The sequence below is a fragment of the Sturnus vulgaris genome, chromosome 9 (genome assembly GCF_052056855.1).
Source record: "Sturnus vulgaris isolate bStuVul1 chromosome 9, bStuVul1.hap1, whole genome shotgun sequence".
Lineage (NCBI taxonomy): Eukaryota > Metazoa > Chordata > Aves > Passeriformes > Sturnidae > Sturnus > Sturnus vulgaris.
In genome coordinates, this window is record NC_142251.1 from 23,918,347 (window position 1) to 23,936,851 (window position 18,505).

At 40.1% G+C, this 18,505-nt stretch overlaps 1 protein-coding gene across 12 annotated transcripts in view; it reads left to right on the top strand.

Annotated features, from left to right (window-relative positions):
- Positions 1 to 18,505, top strand: part of RC3H1 (ring finger and CCCH-type domains 1) — a 61,293-nt gene that overhangs the window by 35,662 nt on the left and 7,126 nt on the right. For 3 of the 12 annotated variants that reach the window (XM_014886704.2, XM_014886705.2, XM_088170145.1), the window contains exons 7-19: positions 476 to 608; positions 2,126 to 2,244; positions 3,734 to 3,846; positions 5,453 to 5,734; positions 6,040 to 6,257; positions 7,539 to 7,915; positions 9,380 to 9,511; positions 10,082 to 10,252; positions 13,017 to 13,227; positions 14,630 to 14,720; positions 14,837 to 14,972; positions 16,895 to 17,065; positions 17,644 to 17,759. In XM_014886704.2, the coding sequence (XP_014742190.1) occupies positions 476 to 608; positions 2,126 to 2,244; positions 3,734 to 3,846; positions 5,453 to 5,734; positions 6,040 to 6,257; positions 7,539 to 7,915; positions 9,380 to 9,511; positions 10,082 to 10,252; positions 13,017 to 13,227; positions 14,630 to 14,720; positions 14,837 to 14,972; positions 16,895 to 17,065; positions 17,644 to 17,759 (2,270 nt within the window). The remainder of the gene's footprint in view (positions 1 to 475; positions 609 to 2,125; positions 2,245 to 3,733; positions 3,847 to 5,452; positions 5,735 to 6,039; positions 6,258 to 7,538; positions 7,916 to 9,379; positions 9,512 to 10,081; positions 10,253 to 13,016; positions 13,228 to 14,629; positions 14,721 to 14,836; positions 14,973 to 16,894; positions 17,066 to 17,643; positions 17,760 to 18,505) is intronic. The other 9 variants (XM_088170150.1, XM_088170151.1, XM_088170147.1 and 6 more) reach the window with 5 other exon arrangements.

Below are 18,505 nucleotides of genomic sequence, written 5' to 3' on the forward strand. Positions count from 1 at the left end.
TGCCTTTGTCTGCCTTCTGAAGTGTCCTGCCAAACATCTCCTGAAGAATCTAGGTGGATTTAAATACTTTGTGTATTGTGTGATGTTAGGAAATGGAACGTTGCTAGCTATCTTTTCCTTCAAGCATCTTGTTCTTTATTTTCTGCTTGCTGTACTCATTTTAAAGCAGCATGCAATCCTTTTGGTTTGGGGATTGGGTATATTAGACTCTTCAGAAATCTAAATTAAATGGTTTCTAATATGGCCCTTTTTTTTTTCTTTTAAGTGGCAGCACAACAAAAAAGAAATGGGTTTTATTTCTAGGAATAACAAAGAACTGTGCATTCTTAATAGAAAGGGTTCACTGGAATGAGCTTCTGTGAAAGGTGTTTATCTCCTATTTTGGGAGACAGTTCTTGTGAGCCTGTGGAGCAGCCTTCAGAAACCATGAGGATTGCTATGCCTGTAGAAAGTTAATTATGATAATTTTTTTAAGTTGCAGACCCCAGCCTCATTTGCACAGAGTGTTCAGGAATTAACTATTGCTCTTCAGAGGACTGGAGATCCAGCTAACTTGAATCGTCTTAGACCTCACCTAGAGCTCCTAGCAAATATTGATCCCAGTCCAGGTAAATCTGGATGTTTTTATGAAAACTTTAAGTTTAGCAAGATGAACTTAACACTGTTCAAAGATTGAAAACTGATCATCAAGTATAAGGAAATGTCCTCCTTATTCATCATCTTACGAGTTTTGGATTCCAAGATGATAGAATTTTTATAGATTGAGTAGAGAGAAGCTGGGCAAAAGTAGTATAGACAAGAATGATTTGTTACCCTACAGAATTCAGAATTTTTTCTTGTTCATGTGTAATTCTGCAAAACTAGGAAAGAGTCTGGGAAGATAGTTGGAAAGAATTTAACTGGGAAATAAAACCCAAGCTGTTGACAGAGGAGAGAAAGATAGAAATGGTTGTAAAAGTCAGCAGTGCTGTAAGGATGGACCACCTGAGAGAGAAGGGAAGGGACTGAACAAAGTAGTATGGCTGAAGTTTCATTTTATACCTGCTAAAATGTGTAAAATCAATATTATATATCAAAATAGTAATAGATATGAAGTACAATTGGAGGAGATGAAAAATTGTACTTCGTATTTGATTAAATAAACAGAAGTTAAACTTCCTTTCCAATGAGGACCAGTTGTACTTCACAGCTAAAGGAGATGCAGTGCTTTCTTCCCAAATCTTTCATACTGGAACAAGCTGGGGACAAACCTGTGTACTGCAAATTCGTTGCAAAAAACTGATATGGAAGGTGGCATCACTGATAGCCTTCCTTTTGGTAGCCAAGTCTGGTCTTCATGGGGTTTTTTTCTGTACTGTTGAGTTATCTAAAGAACAGCAGGGAAGCATATTGAAGTACTTCTGGAAGAATTTAGTCCCTGTGAGTGTAATATAATGTAATTAATTCTGCTAAAGACCTTGAAAGGCTCTTTGAGGTACTTTTTTTTGCACCAGAGTGTGCAGGCACACAGTGGGAATGTCAGCTGCTGGAACAGATTCAAAAACTTAGAAAAGTAAATTGGCTAAAAAGAAAAAGCACTCCTATAGAATTGAGACTGTACAACTTACTGTTTTAGATGGTGGTCTGATTCATAGATTGGCCTTGATGTTTTTTCCACATGAGAGGCATTAATTTCCGTTGCTATTCCACATCTGTGCCGGTATAATCAGGCCAGTGATGACTGTATTCGTATAGAATGATTTTCCCTCCAGGAGTCTGAATGCAAAGAAGGATTTTGAACCTGATGTTTTTCTTAATGAGAAGAGTTTGTACAGTGCCTTTACTCTGGAGTTTTTGTCAGATGTGAAACTTCTTGTAAAAGGAAATAATTTGACATGCTAACAATGATCTTACTGGCTCATTCGGTATTTTGTGCAGTTTAGTCCTAAATTTATAGATACCTCTATTCTGTAAGAGCTAAATGTCCCAGAATTAAGGTGATTAATGCTTTTTATCTACTGATGAAGCATTTTTTATAGACTTGGCTAGTTAAGTTTTGTATTACTGATGCGGGATTTTGTACCTGGTTTTGGAAAATCCTTCTAATTTTTCTTTCTATATTTGGTTTTTGCTGTCCGTGCAACAGATGCTCCACCTCCAACATGGGAACAACTGGAGAATGGACTAGTTGCTGTGAGGACTGTGGTTCATGGCTTAGTTGATTATATCCAGAATCACAGCAAAAAAGGAACAGATCAACAACAGGTAAAAGCTAAATCATTTGGGGAATATTTGCCTCTAAGTTTTATTTGCTGTATCCTATAGTAGAGGTTTACTAATGTCATCTGGAAAGATTTGGTTTGACAAAGCGCTAATTGAAAACATCACTGCAAGTCATATTTATCAAAAAAGAAACAGGAAAAAACATGAGACACCACTTCCAAAACCTGTTGAATTGATTTTCACAGTTCACTAGGATGGAAGGAGAACAGTCTGATCCAGCTTAGGGAAATGAATAACAACTTTCCTGAGTAGAAGATGGGGAAGGAATGCTGGGTGGTGCTGTGATTTGTGGGAATTTTCTTCGTTTTGTTTTAATGTGACATATTTCAGCCAGCTGGCTCTCTGTTTATGAAATCATCTGTATACCTGTGCTTAATGGTCTGTTAAGCTTGAAGATTTAAGAATAGTGCATATGAAGGTGCAATCCAAATTCCTGAAACAATTTTTTTTGTTTCAGCAATGACAATGTAATTGTATATTAGGTTCTCATAGTTACCATATCATACATTCCTTTGATGTCATTTTATTGTGTAGCTCAGTTGATGTAAATGCTGGTGAAATACAGAGCTGCCTGTCCCAGTCCTACTCCTCCGTTGCTTTGGCATTCATCCTCTTGGGGAGCTCAACTAGTAAAAAGATTCTCTGCCAAAAAAAGGGCAAAATTCAAGTGAATTATTTCTGCTGTTTCACCTTTTTGCATTATTTGGGATGGATAATGAGCACTGTCACCAGCAAAAGCAAAAACAGTAGAAATGCATAAGTGGGAATCTGGGAGGGCAAAACAGCAAGAGTTTTTGTTGTGGAGAGCCTGTGATATGTGCTGTGCTGCTTGGAAAGGAACCCAGAGCTTCCTGAGTAGGAAAGGGATGTCTGCTGAGCTCTGGTAAAGTTACCTGGCAGCAGTGGCCAGTAAATGGCTGTGTGGCTTATGTTCACTCTGCCTGGATCTTTTCACTACAGCAGATAGCAAAAAACTCCCAAACCAAACAAAAACAAAACAAACAAAAAAACTACAAAAAAACCCCAACAGTTTGCAAGTGACTTCTTACAGATATACCTTTTTGCTTCTCAGAAAGCACGTTGATTTTTACAGACCTTTCCCTTGGTGGGAACTATTGATAGGGTATATCCGATTGTTGGTAACATCTTTATCCTCTATCAGTTTTGTCCATTAAGCTGTGTCCTTAAATGTACAGCTGTGTTCCAGTCAAGCTCTCAAGTAAGGAGTTTGAATAAAAATGTTGTAGAAAACTGAGAGTTGGCTTAGTTGTCAAAACATGTACTCTTCATAAATGTGTTGGTTCTGTTGAAGAACCAGACACAAGTACTGCAGTAATTATATCAGGTATTTCAGAAATGCCTAAATTTGAGGAATTATCAACAGTCAAACATCAGGCCTTTGATAAGATTCAGCTTGGTGAAATGCACTTTGATGTTCAGGTATCTCACCTGCTTTCTTTAACCTTGCCAGCCCCCTCAGCACAGCAAGTACAAGACATACATGTGCCGTGACATGAAGCAGAGAGGAGGATGTCCCCGGGGGGCCAGCTGCACCTTCGCACACTCACAGGAGGAGCTGGAAAAGTAAGTGTACCTCTGCTAGTAGAAAGCAGTCTAGTCTTTGTTTTGTCTATATGAGTTATTTCTCTTATCTAGGAATGAGGGGGAAAGGAGGTATAACCTGCTGTTGACTAGTAAGAAATAATGTGATAAACTTGTAACAGTCATCTCTTAGGTTTTGGAGCTACTTGTTCTTCCATACAGCAGGATCTTTGCTTTGTTTATCAGTAATGCAGCTCTGAAAGTTTGATGTTACACAAGTGTTATCTAAAGTTTTTGGAGGTGGATTGTTTTCCCTACTTTTTAAGTGTGACTAAACATGCTGTGTGATGGCATTCACGGTGGCTGTTATTTGAGGGTACTTCTTATCTTCCCTTTTTATTCAGGTAGGTTGGTGGGACTTTTCCAAATGTAAGGAATGTGTTGCTAGCTCTCCAAAGAGCTAAAACTAGCTTTCCACGATTTTTCCCTGCAACAGTTCTTTGTGCAATCTGTCAAAAAGTTTCATGCAGGTACCTTCAGTTGGTTACATCTGTTGTTGTAGAGTTAAAAAATGATGGTCATATCAAGTTTGTAGTCCTAAATCATTACAGATTAAGGAGGGTTACCAGTTAAGCAAGAGCAAGATGCTGTTGTTCTGCAGGTTGTTTTAATTTTTTTTAAGTAAAATGGACTATTTAGGAACTAAAATAAATAAATACAGTGTATTTTATGTAGCATATTAGCTTGTTACTTGCTCTTTGGGCTAAAATAATTCAAAGAAAAGATACTTTTTAATGAGAAGAATATTCAAAGGCTCAGAATTGGCATGCACAGTTTCTTTTCCCTTTCTTAATCTGAAAGTCAAAGCATTAATGTCAGTTCATGAGCTGTATAGCCAGCATGCAGTGCACAGACAAAACACGAAGAAAGAAGAGCAGAGCGTGCAGTGTTGGAATGACAAAGACACGTATTCATATGAACAAGGAATGCCTGTATTTGTTCAGGCTTTAGTCAAAAGCAGTTAGATTTTTGGAATTGCTGCATGTTCATAGTTTTTATCTCTGCAATCACTTTATTAAACAACAGAAATGGTGTAAGATGCATATTGATACAGTAACATAAATCTTGAACTGTGTTTTAAAATACATTACATGGTAGTAAACACTTGGCTTTTTATTGGACAAACGGAGCAAAAGGGTATAACTTCATATTATTTCACTTAAATTTTCTGCTATTAGATTCTTCCCTGAATAAAACAGGCTTGAACAGTCTGTGATTCTTATTCTGAAACTTGTGTTACTGTATTTTATGTGATAATACTACTTTATGTGATGCCTGGTTTTGGTTTTCTTCTCTTGAGATGAATATGTGTAAAGAAAGTAGGACTTGTAAATTTGCTGTGTGAAGTTTACCTGTGAATTCTTCATGTACTTGTTATTAAAAGTCCATCCTTGTTCTGACTGAAACTCCTATTAATAAATCAGCTATCAGGGAAGTTGTATTCTAAGAGGTATTCTCATAAGCCTCTTGGAGAACTTGAATAAAAAGAAGCTTTCAGTAGAATCCATTTTTAAAAATCTTGAAAATACAGCTCCTTCTGCTTTTTTTTTTTTGTTTCACTTTTTGATATGTGATTTTCTTTCTGAAGGTTCCGTAAAATGAACAAGCGTCTTGTTCCCAGAAGACCCCTTAGTGCCTCCCTGGGCCAGCTGAACGAGGTGGGCCTGCCTTCAGGAGCTATCCTCTCAGAGGAAGGGGGAGTGGACTTGCCCAATAGGAAAACTTCTGCTCTGCCAAATGGAATTGTGTCAACAGGCAGCACAGTGACGCAGCTCATTTCTCGAGGCACTGACTCCAGTTATGAAAGTGCCCTGAAGCCGGGGAAGATGGACCATCTGAGTAGCAGTGCCCCTGGATCCCCTCCTGACTTGTACGGCTCTTCCTACCTGTTGTTCCAATTGTTGTGTGTGTAAATGTAGAGTAGAAACAAAGTAAATTAGTTCTTTTAAAAAGAAACAGAACTGGGGTTGTGGTTGGGGTTTTTTTAGTGATTATATAGTAGAGTAGAAAGCTAAAGCTAAAACTAAAATGTGTTAATTCCCTGTTTGCTTATATTTTAATTGGAGAAGGTGATAGAAGCCTTCAGAAGGTAGAGTGTAGACAAATTACAGTGTGTTAGAGTACAGTGTGATATACCAGACCTTAATGAGCAGTGACATCTTTCCACTTTTTTAGGCTGGAATCTGTTCCCAAGAGCTCTATTTCTGCCTTGCCAGTGAATCCTCATCCTGTGCCTGCTCGGGTGCCAGCAGATCTGCCCTCGGTGTCTGTCACCAAGCAGTTGCAGATGGTACCACGAGGGTCCCAGCTGTACAATGCACAACAAGCAGATATGTTTTATCAAGACCCCAGAGGGGCTGCCCCATCGTTTGAGCCAGCACCCTATCAACAAGGTAAGATTGACACCAAGCTCTTCATCCTCATGCTGATTTTAGTCTTTGTTCCCACTCTGGTTTTTCAGCCCTTTAATTGGAGTTTTCTTACAAATGACGTGGACAAAAGACAGTAACATAGTGACTTCATAATAAAATAGGAATTGGCAGTATGTTATGTCTTGACTGAGGACTTGAGTGCAAGTGGAAACAATACTTGTATCTGCCCAAATGTTGCAAGTCCTTCTGTCTTCAATTCTTCCTAATTGGGCTGGATGAGGGATCCAGTATGGTAAACCTTAATTCAGTTTGACTCAGGGAAAATGTAAATAAAGTGTGTGTGATGGCTGGAGATAAGTGAAATTAGAGAAGGGTGTTTACAAAAAAAGAAAACATCATAAAATAGGAATTAAGAGGAAAAACTAGCTATAAAGAGAGCATGTGGAGAAAGATAGATAATATTGAAGGGGATTAAAAAGAGAAGATATGACTATATGAAAACAGAGAATGATTCTTAGGCAATGAGAGGTTGCAGAGAGAAATGAGATAAAGTGAAGTTAATATGAAAGAAAAATGAGCAATGAAAGACCAAAGGAAGTTAAAAGCAGAAAAAGCTCTAGAAAGGAAAGGTGCACTGGGGGAAGCCATTTCTGAGAAAGTTGCAGAGCATTTTGAAGAAAAACAAATGACTTACATTTGTTCATTATGTGCCAGTGAACATCTGAGTTGCCCACAAAATTCGATGTTATGCACATATTCATGCTTGTTTTAAAATTATCCAGACATCCCAGATAGAATAATAAAATTTTGAGGTAACGAGGCAATGCGATATTACAAGTCTTCGGTGATATACAGTTCTGAAATGTCTTTCTCATGTTCAAGATTTATTCTATATCTTGTTAAAAACTTATCTAGATAACTTTAAATCCTAATAATCCAATTTCCTTTACCCAGCCAGTGGCTCTGATATGTTGAGATAAATTGAATTTAATTGCATGGATGAAGATGTCCAGACCAATCTTCAATTTACATTTTAGGTCTTAGCTAGCTGAAAGCATTTGTAGCAATCTGCAGAGACATTCTGGTGATTTATTTCTATTCGGTGTGCTGGCAGGACTTGTGGGGCATCTGTGGTGGGCTCAGCTCTTCATCAGCTGTAACGTTGACACCGAGCTGGTATCTTAGGGAATTACACTATGTCACTTGAGCTTTGAATCAGCTTCTGTGGACAGATCAATTTTTGTGGACAATTGTGGTAATCCTTTTCTGTATCTTGTGTCTCCCCCCCTTGCCTTGCTTCAGGAGTGTACTACCCCACTCAGTCCATGTCTCGTTTTGTCCGACCTCCTCCGTCAGCACCTGAGCCGGGTGCGCCGTACCTGGAGCACTACGGGCCGTACCTGCCGGAGCGCGTGGTGAGCCCGCAGTACCCACAGCCACAGGGCTACCCGACCCTGGCACAGCCCATGTACCCTCCACACTACGACAGCCGCCGCGTCTACCCCCCCGTGCAGCCCTACCAGCGTGACGACGTGGTGCGGGGCAGCCCGGTGCCCATCGACATCCCGCAGGCGGCCGTGCCCCTCTACGTACCTGAGAACAGAGACAGATACCAGCAAACAGAGGCTTATTGCCCAGTGGCTCCACATCTCGGTCAGATCAGACCTTCGTGCCACAGGGTATGGGTTCTACACTGTGTTTTTGTAGTTGTATTGAGAGAGAAACTATAAACTGTTGGAGGAATTGATTATTTTTGTACTAAGGTGGTGGCCTTCGTGAAAGTCTGAGCTTTAGGAAGGGAATCAAAAACTGGAAGGTAATTTGGTTACTGGTCAACTCTGTGGGGTTTAATCTCCAAGCTTTACTTGCCAGGTTGTTTTCTTTAATGAGCTAAACAGCTAATAGTTGCTAAAATGTTGTTTATTGTAGAAGCACATTAGTTTTAAAAGTAAAAGTCACAGATGCTAAAGTCCATGCTAAGTTTTGGTATAAAGTTGTAGATAGAAGCAGAAGCTGCTCCCGGAGGTTCCCGCAAGGCCAATGAAGCTGTGCAGCTCCTATTTTTTTTTTTTTTTTGCGCAATGATGGCGGTAAGAGAGCAGGAACAAAAGTAAAGGAAAGCAAATGGCAAAAGGCACCAGCTCTCCCTAATGCATGTACTTGTTTAGAAATTATATAGAAATTTTTTAACAAGCTAAGACACAAACTCAGACTGCTACTTCTTAACATGTTAGAATTTTAATTTCTTAGTACGCCAGGTTACTGGTCAACTCTGCAGTTGTAATGATGTTAATATGTAAAAGTATGCTGCTTTGGGGCTCAAAGTAGAAAAGCATTGTAATTCACTTTGGAAATCTCATAAGTCTCTGACTTCTTCAGCAAAGATTAGGCTGGAGAGGCCTACTCAAGTACAGAGTAAAAACAGTGTGTGGAAATGGTCACATGTGCATTCTTGTACTGCCCATCTGTGACTAATAATAAACATTAAACATACTTGCCTTGATAATAGAATTAAAAATTCTGCTTTTCTGAATTTTTTCTAGTTAGATAGTTAACTGGAGGATGTTTCTGTTGTAAGTTTACAAATTTGTTTTGATAACTCACCAGCTGGAATTGAGTTCTGTAGAACAGTTGGACTTAGGTCGTTCAGAATTAAAGGCTCTGAATCCTATTGCTGAGTACAGGAAGTGTTTTTAACATAACATATCATAACTGATAACATAATTTATCAGTTTGAGTGTGCTGTGTTTGTATTTAATTCTATTGCAAAGTTAATAATAAATATGACTAGTGACCTGTAGATTTCCGTCAATTTACCTATATGACTGTAACGGGAACTTGCCATGGTGAACCTGTCCCAGTGGTAACTTTGCCAGGTTGTAACACATTGCCTGTTCGTGGGGTGTCTTGAACTAACACTGGCCAGTGTAGGAACATATATGTCCTCTATGAAAGTTAACAGATAGAGTTTAACAAAGTGATCATTACTTGTTATTTTAATGATTCTGCCTATCTTCGGTATTTTGCTCTCCTTGAAGTATATAGCTGCCTTACTTTCTTCAGGTAAACAACACTTAGAAAATTATTCATTTTGTACATTAATGCTTCAGGAGCTCTGAAACATTTTCCCATTTTTATTTCAGCCTCATCCCAGCCTGGATGAACTTCACCGACGAAGGAAAGAGATCATGGCCCAGCTGGAAGAGAGGAAGGTGATTTCTCCACCTCCTTTTGCACCATCACCAACCTTGCCTCATCCTTTTCACTCAGAGGAGGTAAGCATATTTTGACAAAAACATGAGATGCTGACATGTTTAGAAAACGCTTGGGCGTTTATGTGCTGATAGATGTAGACAACAAGAAAATCAGAGCAGTGCAGCACTGGCAAGTGTTGGGGAAAGTAGGTTTTGTGCCCAGATGGTAAGCCCTTGTAGTACAGTCTCCAGCATTTCAGCTGGCTGTTGATCTACCACTGGTCTTAAGCTCTCTGCTTTCAGTACAACCAAGAAAATTAATTTTGAGCCATTGCTAATTGAAGTAATCACTCTTCACAGTTACTAGACTTTACTCCTGACGTATTTAGAATGAAGTAACAGCTTGATAGAGATTTTTTTATTTTTTAACCAGTGTCAGAATATCACCTTCAAACTGGCCAAGTGAACAGTCAGCACTGGGAGCGTAGCCAGGGGCTCAGAATTTCAGGCACTTCATGTGTTCTCTGGCCCAGTTCCAGAGGGTGATGTATCTGATAAAAAATAATCCTGGTGATGTTTCTCAAGTTCACTACTGTTGAAGTGAACAGGGATGGCTGTGAAGCTGCTTCTTCCCTTCACTTACAGAACCAGATTTTTGTTTTTGTACAGTACTTGGATGAAGACCTGAAGGTTGCTGGGAAATACAAAGGAAATGACTACAGCCAGTACTCTCCCTGGTCCTGTGACACCATCGGCTCCTACATTGGAACCAAAGATGCAAAACCCAAAGATGTTGTGGCAGCAAGGAGCGTGGAGATGGCGGTATGCAGGGATAAGGGGAAAACAGAAGAGTGGATATTTCTGTGGGTTGGGAAGGATTTTCATTTGCTTTCCATAATGATGGCAGTGCTTTTATTTAAGCTCAGAGTGCATTGTTGTCACAGAGAGCATTTGCAGGTGTGTGAAGCACTTTGTTTTCAAGGTTATGAACAGTCCTACCCTTGTGTAGCTGGTACAAAATTCTGCCTATAGATGCAGGATAACCATTCTACTCTGAAACCATGGATAGCAAGAATATTTTGCAAGGATTTTCTTTGTACTTACTTGAAATGCAAAAATTATTCTGTCCTGGCAGCTTGTTAATTAAGCATGTCCATCTGTTGCTCCCTGTACTTCTTTCTGTCAGAGGAAGATGCTGTAACTTAACTTTAGACAATTCCTTTTAAGGTGGCTGTTATTTCTGTTAAGGGTGTTACTAGTTTTTCCTTGAAGGACTGTGATTTTTGGCCACAAGAGTACCCAAAACTTGCATGAAGTTTTTGAGAAAAGCACAGACAAAACATTGTACTAGGCTGTTTCTTCTTGAAGGTAATTTCTACCTCTATACTGCACTTAGTCAGCCCTTCACTGTACTTTGGGAGGTGGGCTGTGGTCTTGTTTTGTGCTGCTCCATTTTTGCTAGGTCAATGTTGCAAAAGGAAGGAGCTTCTTGGGTGTTATTATTGGGAATCATGAATGGAGAAGAAAATATAGAGGAATCTTACATACCACCACTATTCAGTTTCTTCCTAACATTCAGGCATCACTCAACACGAGTAGGATGGTAGGTAGCCCATGCATGTAGGAAGTCATTCAAGCTCTTCTCTTTAGCCTGAGGAACTATTTCACAGAGATTTAACTATTCTCCTTCACCCTCCCTCAACAAAAGTGATCTATTGACTTTTATTTTTGTATTGTCTGAGTCATGGTGATCTTTCTTTGGCCAATAGGAGGTGGGGAGGACATTTCTAATCAGAATTCATTCTTCTGTGGACAGATGCTCACCTGGTACAACCACTTAATTAAAACAGGATTTTTTTGGTTCAGCTTCTCCTCAAAAAGGCTCCCCTTTTCCCCTCTGCCCCATTGGAATTAAATTTCTCTTTTTCCTGTCTGCTGAATTGCTTTCCTCTTAAAACTTTGGAGCCACTGTTGGGAATGGACCCAAAAAGGAGGCTTTCTCCTGGAAAAAGCAGAGCAAAAAACCGCATTTCATCTCCAGCTTTGGCCTTTTACCTGTCCTCTTGCTCTCAGTCCTACACAGTGTGGTTGCCTGGAGTTATCACGCTGCCACGTTTGACCTGGGGAAGTACTGAGATTACTTGGAATCAGCTTATTGCTGGCCATGTGGCAGCATCCAGGAATGATAAGCAGCTCTTGGCTGTCATCCCTGCTGCTAGAAACCTGCATAAAAAACCTGCAGCTCAGTAAAGAGAAGTAATAAGGTTCTGGAGAAATAACCTCCTTTTTAAGGCTAAACAAAGTATTCTTCTGCCCCAGAACTAATTTTCAGATAAGCAAAATGAGATTTTTGCTGCTTTTCAGTTTTTGTATCCTCACAGGAAAAAACTATCAGGAGACCTTTACTGAATTATTTCTTCAGTAATTTATTTTTTTTAATCGTTCATAAGATTCCCTTTGTGAAGGACGGGAGTAGTATCATCTGAGAGTGCATAATGCTGAATATTGTGTAGATGACATGCAGCTTTACTGAATAAATAGAAATATATTCAAATTGGTTCTAGCATCCTATGGCCTTGAGTTAAAAATGTAATTTTTTTTCCAGAATTCCAAAAGTAGATTTTCCCTAAGATTTCAGTTTCCAAGTATTACATTTCTTGACTTTAGCTTCCAATTTAGTTGTTACCTTTGTTGTTGTTCACCCCTTTATTCCTGCCTCAGAGATGTTAACTGTTTCTAGCAATCCTTATCCCCACTGAAAGCTTGCAGAGTTTTATTTTAATACTGAGCTATACCAAAGGTTGTAGCCTTTTGGTGTAGTGGCCTGACTTACCCTACTCTTTTTGTTTTACTGCATAAGGTTTTACTTCTTTAGCAAATCTTAACTTGATTTTGGCATTTCTTACCATGTTACATTTTCTGGTTGCCAACAGATAGCTTTCCTAATTTACTCAGCTCTTTGAGGAGAGATGAACACTTTCTCTCTTCATATGCTGACCCATTAAGGTGTTTGAGTCTGAAACTCGGTTAGAAACCAGGATGTTCCAAACAGTACTGCTGCTTAATGAAAAATGCCTGAAAATATGTACTAGACATGTCCAAGTAAGTGGTAACTGAAAAATTCCCATTCTAGGTCATTTGCAGGCTGTTAGGTGATACAATTCTTAACAGTGGGCTTCAGAGAAATTTCTTTTTGATTCTAGAAGGAATATATATTCCTCAGAGATGCACACTGATGTCTTCTTTGAATTTACATACGGGGTATTTTTTTCTCCCTTCTCTTCCCATTAGACTTTCTCTGTCTCAGTTTCCATTTGCTGCTGCTCTCTTCGTCTGGATTTGATCACAATTAATTTTGCAGCTTTTTCACTGGTGTAGGTTATGGTTATCTTAAGGTAGATCATTAAGGAGACGTCCCCTCTGACAGTGGAGTTAGAAAAACTGAAGAGTAGGAAAACTAGTTGAAAAGTGAAGGGAATAGAAAATACAAGACAAACTTACTGCACTTATCAAATTGTTGTGAAAGGAATGTGGTGCTGTTAGTTTCTGAAAGAATTTCTGAGTGCCTTTTCCATGTCTTGTCCAGAATGTGGACAGTAAAGCCATGCGTGAGCAGCGACTGGACATGCAGCGACGAGCAGCCGAGGCAGGGGACGATGACCTCATTCCATTTGGAGACCGACCAACTGTGTCAAGATTTGGGGCCATCTCTCGTACTTCCAAAGCCATGTACCAGAACTCTGGGCCCATGCAGGCCATGGCAGTTCAGGGAGCTGCCACCAAATCCATCATTTCAGGTATGATCTGTGCTCTTGGATTTTGCTGGCTGATGCTGTTTTCTTTACTGCTGCAGTGCTGTTCAGGTTACAGACAAGCCCTGTAAATTTGTATCTTGTCTTAGAAATGCAGCTGTGGTGTGTTACTGCCACTTAAAATAACTTCAGGTAAGGTTATACTGAGAAGAGTGAATTCAGAACAAGGTTGCCACAGATTCCTGAGATCACTTGGTCTGGACAAGAGGAGACTGAGGGCAGACCCTATAGCAGTCTACAGCTTCTTCCTGAGGAGATGCAGAAGGGCAGGCCCAGATTTCTCTCTAGTGACCAGTGATAGGACTGGAGCTGTGTCATGGGAGGATTAGGCTGGATATCAGGAAAAGGTTCTTCCCTCAGAGGGTGGGGGAGCACTGAACAGCACTGAACAGGAAATGGTCACAGTCCCAGGACTGTCGGAGCTCCAGAGGTACTGGACAATAGTCTCAGGCCCAGGGTGGGATTGTTGTGGTGTCTGTGGAGGGCCTGGAGCTGGACTTTGTGGTCTTTATGTGTTCTTCCAACACGAGATATTCACTGATTCCATTACATGTTTGTGCATACACAGTTCAGGATATGTTGTTGCTGTTTGGAAGAAGTTACCTTTTTTTGCCAGTCCCTCTGATATGAAGCTTATTTTAAGTCTGTAGCAGCAGAATCCAGAAGCTTAGCACTTTGCCAAGTACTTAATGCAAAACCATCTTGATGAAGTACTGTACTGCTGCTGTCCTGCTTTATGGATAGCTGCTCCTGCAAGCTTAATGCAGCCATTGTCTTGTGTACTGTTAGGCAAAGCAAAAAAGTTGGAATAGTTAATTTCCAATACGTTTATTTTCTAATCAAGTGTATTATATGTCTTTCTGTCTTACTCCAAAAGATTGTCTCTTTCTTGAGGAACACTGAATAATCTTAAGAAAATATATAATTATTATAACCCCCAGACTTGCTTCTAGCTTTTTCTTGCACTAATTCTTTAGGCTTTATTACAGGTAGAACTCTGACTGCCCTGAAAACTTAATCTTTAAACTGTAGTAACCTACATATGTCAGAATTATCAATGAACTCCTGAGTCTTTTAGGAACCTCAGTAGTAAAAATAACTGCAGTCATCATGTCTGTAAGTTTTGTTCTGTGTTTGTTCATGTGCCTGAGTATCTCAAGTCCTTTGCAGTCTCAAACTCTGGAAGGCTGTCACAAAGAGTCATGTGTTAGGTATGTGAGACTGGTTACAGAGAGTATTTCTGTGTTCATTTAATCAGAACAAGTGTTGAACTTCTCATAACTGGAGGGCTGGCCTTTCTTCTTCTCTGTCTAGTTCTGTGTTGGCTGAGCAACTGAAACAGTGATTTTGTAGTAATGCAAGGTGGTTTTCTTCTGTTCCCTGGTAGACTACAGTCCTTACGAAACCCACGGTGGCTGGGGAGGCTCTCCATATTCTCCTCATCAAAATATACCTTCTCAGGGACGTTTCAATGACAGGTAGGATTGCTTTATTTTTTCTTTGCCTTTTTCTAAATTTTCTTATATCTATTTTTTTCTGTGTCAATTGAGTGAAGATTTTTTTTTTGAAATTGCCTTATTTTCCAATCCCAAAGGGAGAGACTGTCCATGTCAGATGTGGCTGGTCATGGGAAGCAGTTGCCCTCAGCTGAACGAGAGCAGCAGCTGCGAATGGAACTGCAGCAAGTTGACCATCAGATCAGCCAGCAGACACAAATGCGGGGACTGGAGGTTGGTACTGGCACTTGGAGCAGCACTGGGGGGTGGTATGGAGAGAGATGATGCTGGTCAAGCTTTTCATGGGCTCACCTTTGTAGTGGTATTCAGTAACAGTGATGCCACACATCAGGGCTGTGGTGCAAGTGTCAGCCTTTCTGCTTAGCAGCAGAAACTTCCCTGCACTCCACGTGCACATCAACACCATATTTCAATCTGCAGTCTGTGGTCAGTCTTGTTTGCTGTCATTCTCTTTCTCAGTCCCCCTCTGTTCAGCTCTACTCAGAGGCAAGCTTGTGGTGTAGGAGCCTGTTCTTCTTGACTTTAATGCTGTTGGAGATGTCTGATTTTATGTGCAGAAAGCCATGAGCTTCATCTGTTACGTGTTTGGCTTTTTTTGTACCTGTTTCTTCCTAAATAGCACAAACCACAAGAGTCAAGAAAGTAAATATGTAATATATTTAGCTTGAAAAATTAAGGCTTAATATTTTATGGCTCCTTGCTTAGAAGAGATGTAGTTGTAGCATAAGGGAAGATGAGTGTGTGTTTGAATTAATGAGCTGAAATCTTTTGATTTTGTGAGACAGAAGGAGAAATGTCAAACCATAATGAATGAATAGTTTTAGAAAGCTTTAGTTACTTTTTTCTTCTTAGGAAAAATCAGTAAATATTTACCAGAAAACTGTTCTAGGTACCTCAGCAAGTATTTGTATTAACATTTTCCCAGAAGAAATTGCCACAAGTGGTGGATAGCAGCTTCTGCTGAAGCTGTGGTTAGCTAAAGAACACGTGTTACAGACAGGGTTATTGCAGATTAGTTTGAGCTCACAGTTAAGTCACAGCAGTAGTTGCAGTAATATGCATTTGTTAGTTACTTGAAACATAGCTTGTGTTCTTATGCTCTTGTTTGGGAATGAGAGGAGAAAATGTTTTCAATCTTGCATGTCTGCCTTTGCCATAATACAAGAGTATTGGAAAGTTGCAAAACCTCTAAGTGGCCTTCTCCTGCTCATCATTGTTGTGATTATGTCAGTGTTAAATCCTACAGAATTGAATGTTGAGCCTTAATTTTCCATAATATGAGTTTTGCAGAATTAGTCAATTATTTTGAGTAAGAACAGCTTTCAGTTTATCTTTTGTGTTTAAAGTTGCATGTAGATACTGGGTATCAAGAAATCTTCACTGGTTTGCCTATTACAAGGTTGCAGCAATCAATTCAGCCAGAGCATGAAGAACTAGATCATTTTGCTTTTGCATTGCATGAGCATTTCTGCTTAAAGACCAGCCAGATGTTGGGTTGTGTGGAGTACAAGATGATGTATTTAAATGCAGAGCACACACTCGCAGAACTGATTCACAGCTATTAGCAGATTTTTAGAATGGCTGACATGGCTACTGCTTTTAGTAACTTGCAACTTGTGAATGACCATAGTCACTTGCCCCTCTCTGTTCCTCTGTTTCCTAATATGAATCAGTAGAGACCTACATATTGACAACTACATCTCTCAAGATGATGTAATAATAATTCTGGCTCTGCTGTAGAATTAGATTCATTTTACTGCTGTAAATAAAACAGCAGACTTGCTTCTCTGCAGTTCTCTTTTGTTGAACATAGAGCTCAGAAGAGAGTAGTGTTTTTGTTCATGGGCTTAGTCTTAGTTTTGGGAAGGGAGTGGTATGTGAGGAAAACACATGCAAATATATGACAGCAAGAGGTATTTAACACTGCTTGTTTAAAAATGAAAATACTTGTCCATGTGTACAGAAACATGTTGAAATTTGCACTGGAAGTGATTTCAATTGGGACATTGAGAAGTGTGGTGAGAGGCGGCCTTGGTTTTGTAAATGAGCAATACTCTGGAATTATGGCCTTGGAGCTCTCTGTGCTTGGTGTGTTGTGTGCTCAGTTGTGTATGTGCTTGGCTTTATGCATTTAGGCTGTTAGTAACAGGCTGCTGTTGCAGAGAGAGGCGACTACCCTGGCAGGCCAACCACAGCCCCCACCCCCACCTCCCAAGTGGCCTGGGATGATCTCAAGTGAACAGCTGAGCTTGGAGCTACACCAGGTGGAAAGGGAAATTGGGAAGAGAACCCGTGAGCTGAGCATGGTGAGTGCTGGGGGGTGGGAGGCAGAGAGATGCAGTGAGAGCCTTGTACCTGGCTGCAGCCCTTTCACCCTGGCAGAAAGGGTCTCTGCTGGATGCCCACAGCTGGAGTCATCCATCTTCCTCTTCACCTCTGTACCTCCTGAGGAGTTTCTTGAATCTTCTTCATGAAGAAGTTTAATGTAGCCACTTCAAACTGTTGTGAATTTGTCACCATTTGAAATAAGCGTGGTGTTGAATTTGATGGAAACCAAATTGTCTCCAAGGTCACTGTGCCATGAGTTCTATAAAGGCTTTAACATAGGGAACATCGTCTGCAGGTACAGGCTAGTGTTCACAAGTCCGTGTGCTGTTACAGTCTGTGGCCTTTGCTTGTTGTTACAAGGATCATCCCTTCCTTTTGAGAACTACTGTGTCCTGAGAGGATGAACATATCTAAAAGTCTGTTTTTGTCTCATGGCTTTTGCGGGTTAAACTGTGTGAGTGCAGTTTACAAGCCTTATTCATCGTCCCTAGGGCATGAAGTCTCTCAATCTTTCAACAGACTCTTAAAGAATTTTTCATCTGTCCTTTCTTTAAAGGAGAGCCAGCCTTCACTGGATATGAAAAGCAAGCTGGGCACCACTAAACAGACAGAAAATGGGCAATTAGAACCACAAAACAAGGTTCCAGCTGAGGACCTTACACTGACATTCAGGTAACACGGGGCTTCAACCTGTCTTTGTGTAACAGGAAACTGACTTCTTCAGGGCCACTCTCCTGTTGAATAAATATCCTTGCCTCATATCAGCTATGATGAGGAATCACCTACTAGGCAAAGAGAATAAAAATCAAGTTTTTAAAGTGCAGACATGAATTAGGGAGCTCTCTAGCTGTGTAGTAGGTGAGTGGAATAAGACTGTATAAATCAACACAACAGAAGACATGCAGTGTCTGTCAGAGAGGAATCCATCCAGCCAGTATTGGATGATTAGGAGGGAGAAGCAGGAGTTATGAAGCCACCACAAAAGAAATCCTTATCTGCTGTTTTAGTTTCAAATAAAAGAAATCTCTCAAATGTGAAAGTTATTCCATCCTCCTAAGGTATGTGATGTGGATGTTGTCTAGGAAGGCACACCCTTTGAAACTCAGTTCACTTTCAGTTGTCGGTGGTGGACTTTCATCTATGTAGATGCTGAGATTGATTTCAGTTCACATTTAATAGACACTTGGAATAAGATGTTGGCTGGGAATGCTGGAAGTCTCTACAGCAAGTATTTTCAAATGGCCACAAGCATCTATGTGTATTCAGGCCAGCACTGAACAGAGAAGCTTGGATGTTTACAAAACTTCATGTGAGCAGTTTGCAGTATTAATATTTATTCAGAATGAGCATTTTCTGAATAAGTACACTATTGCTGATGAAGTCTGTGCCTTCTTTTTATAACCAGTTCTGGAGTTCTG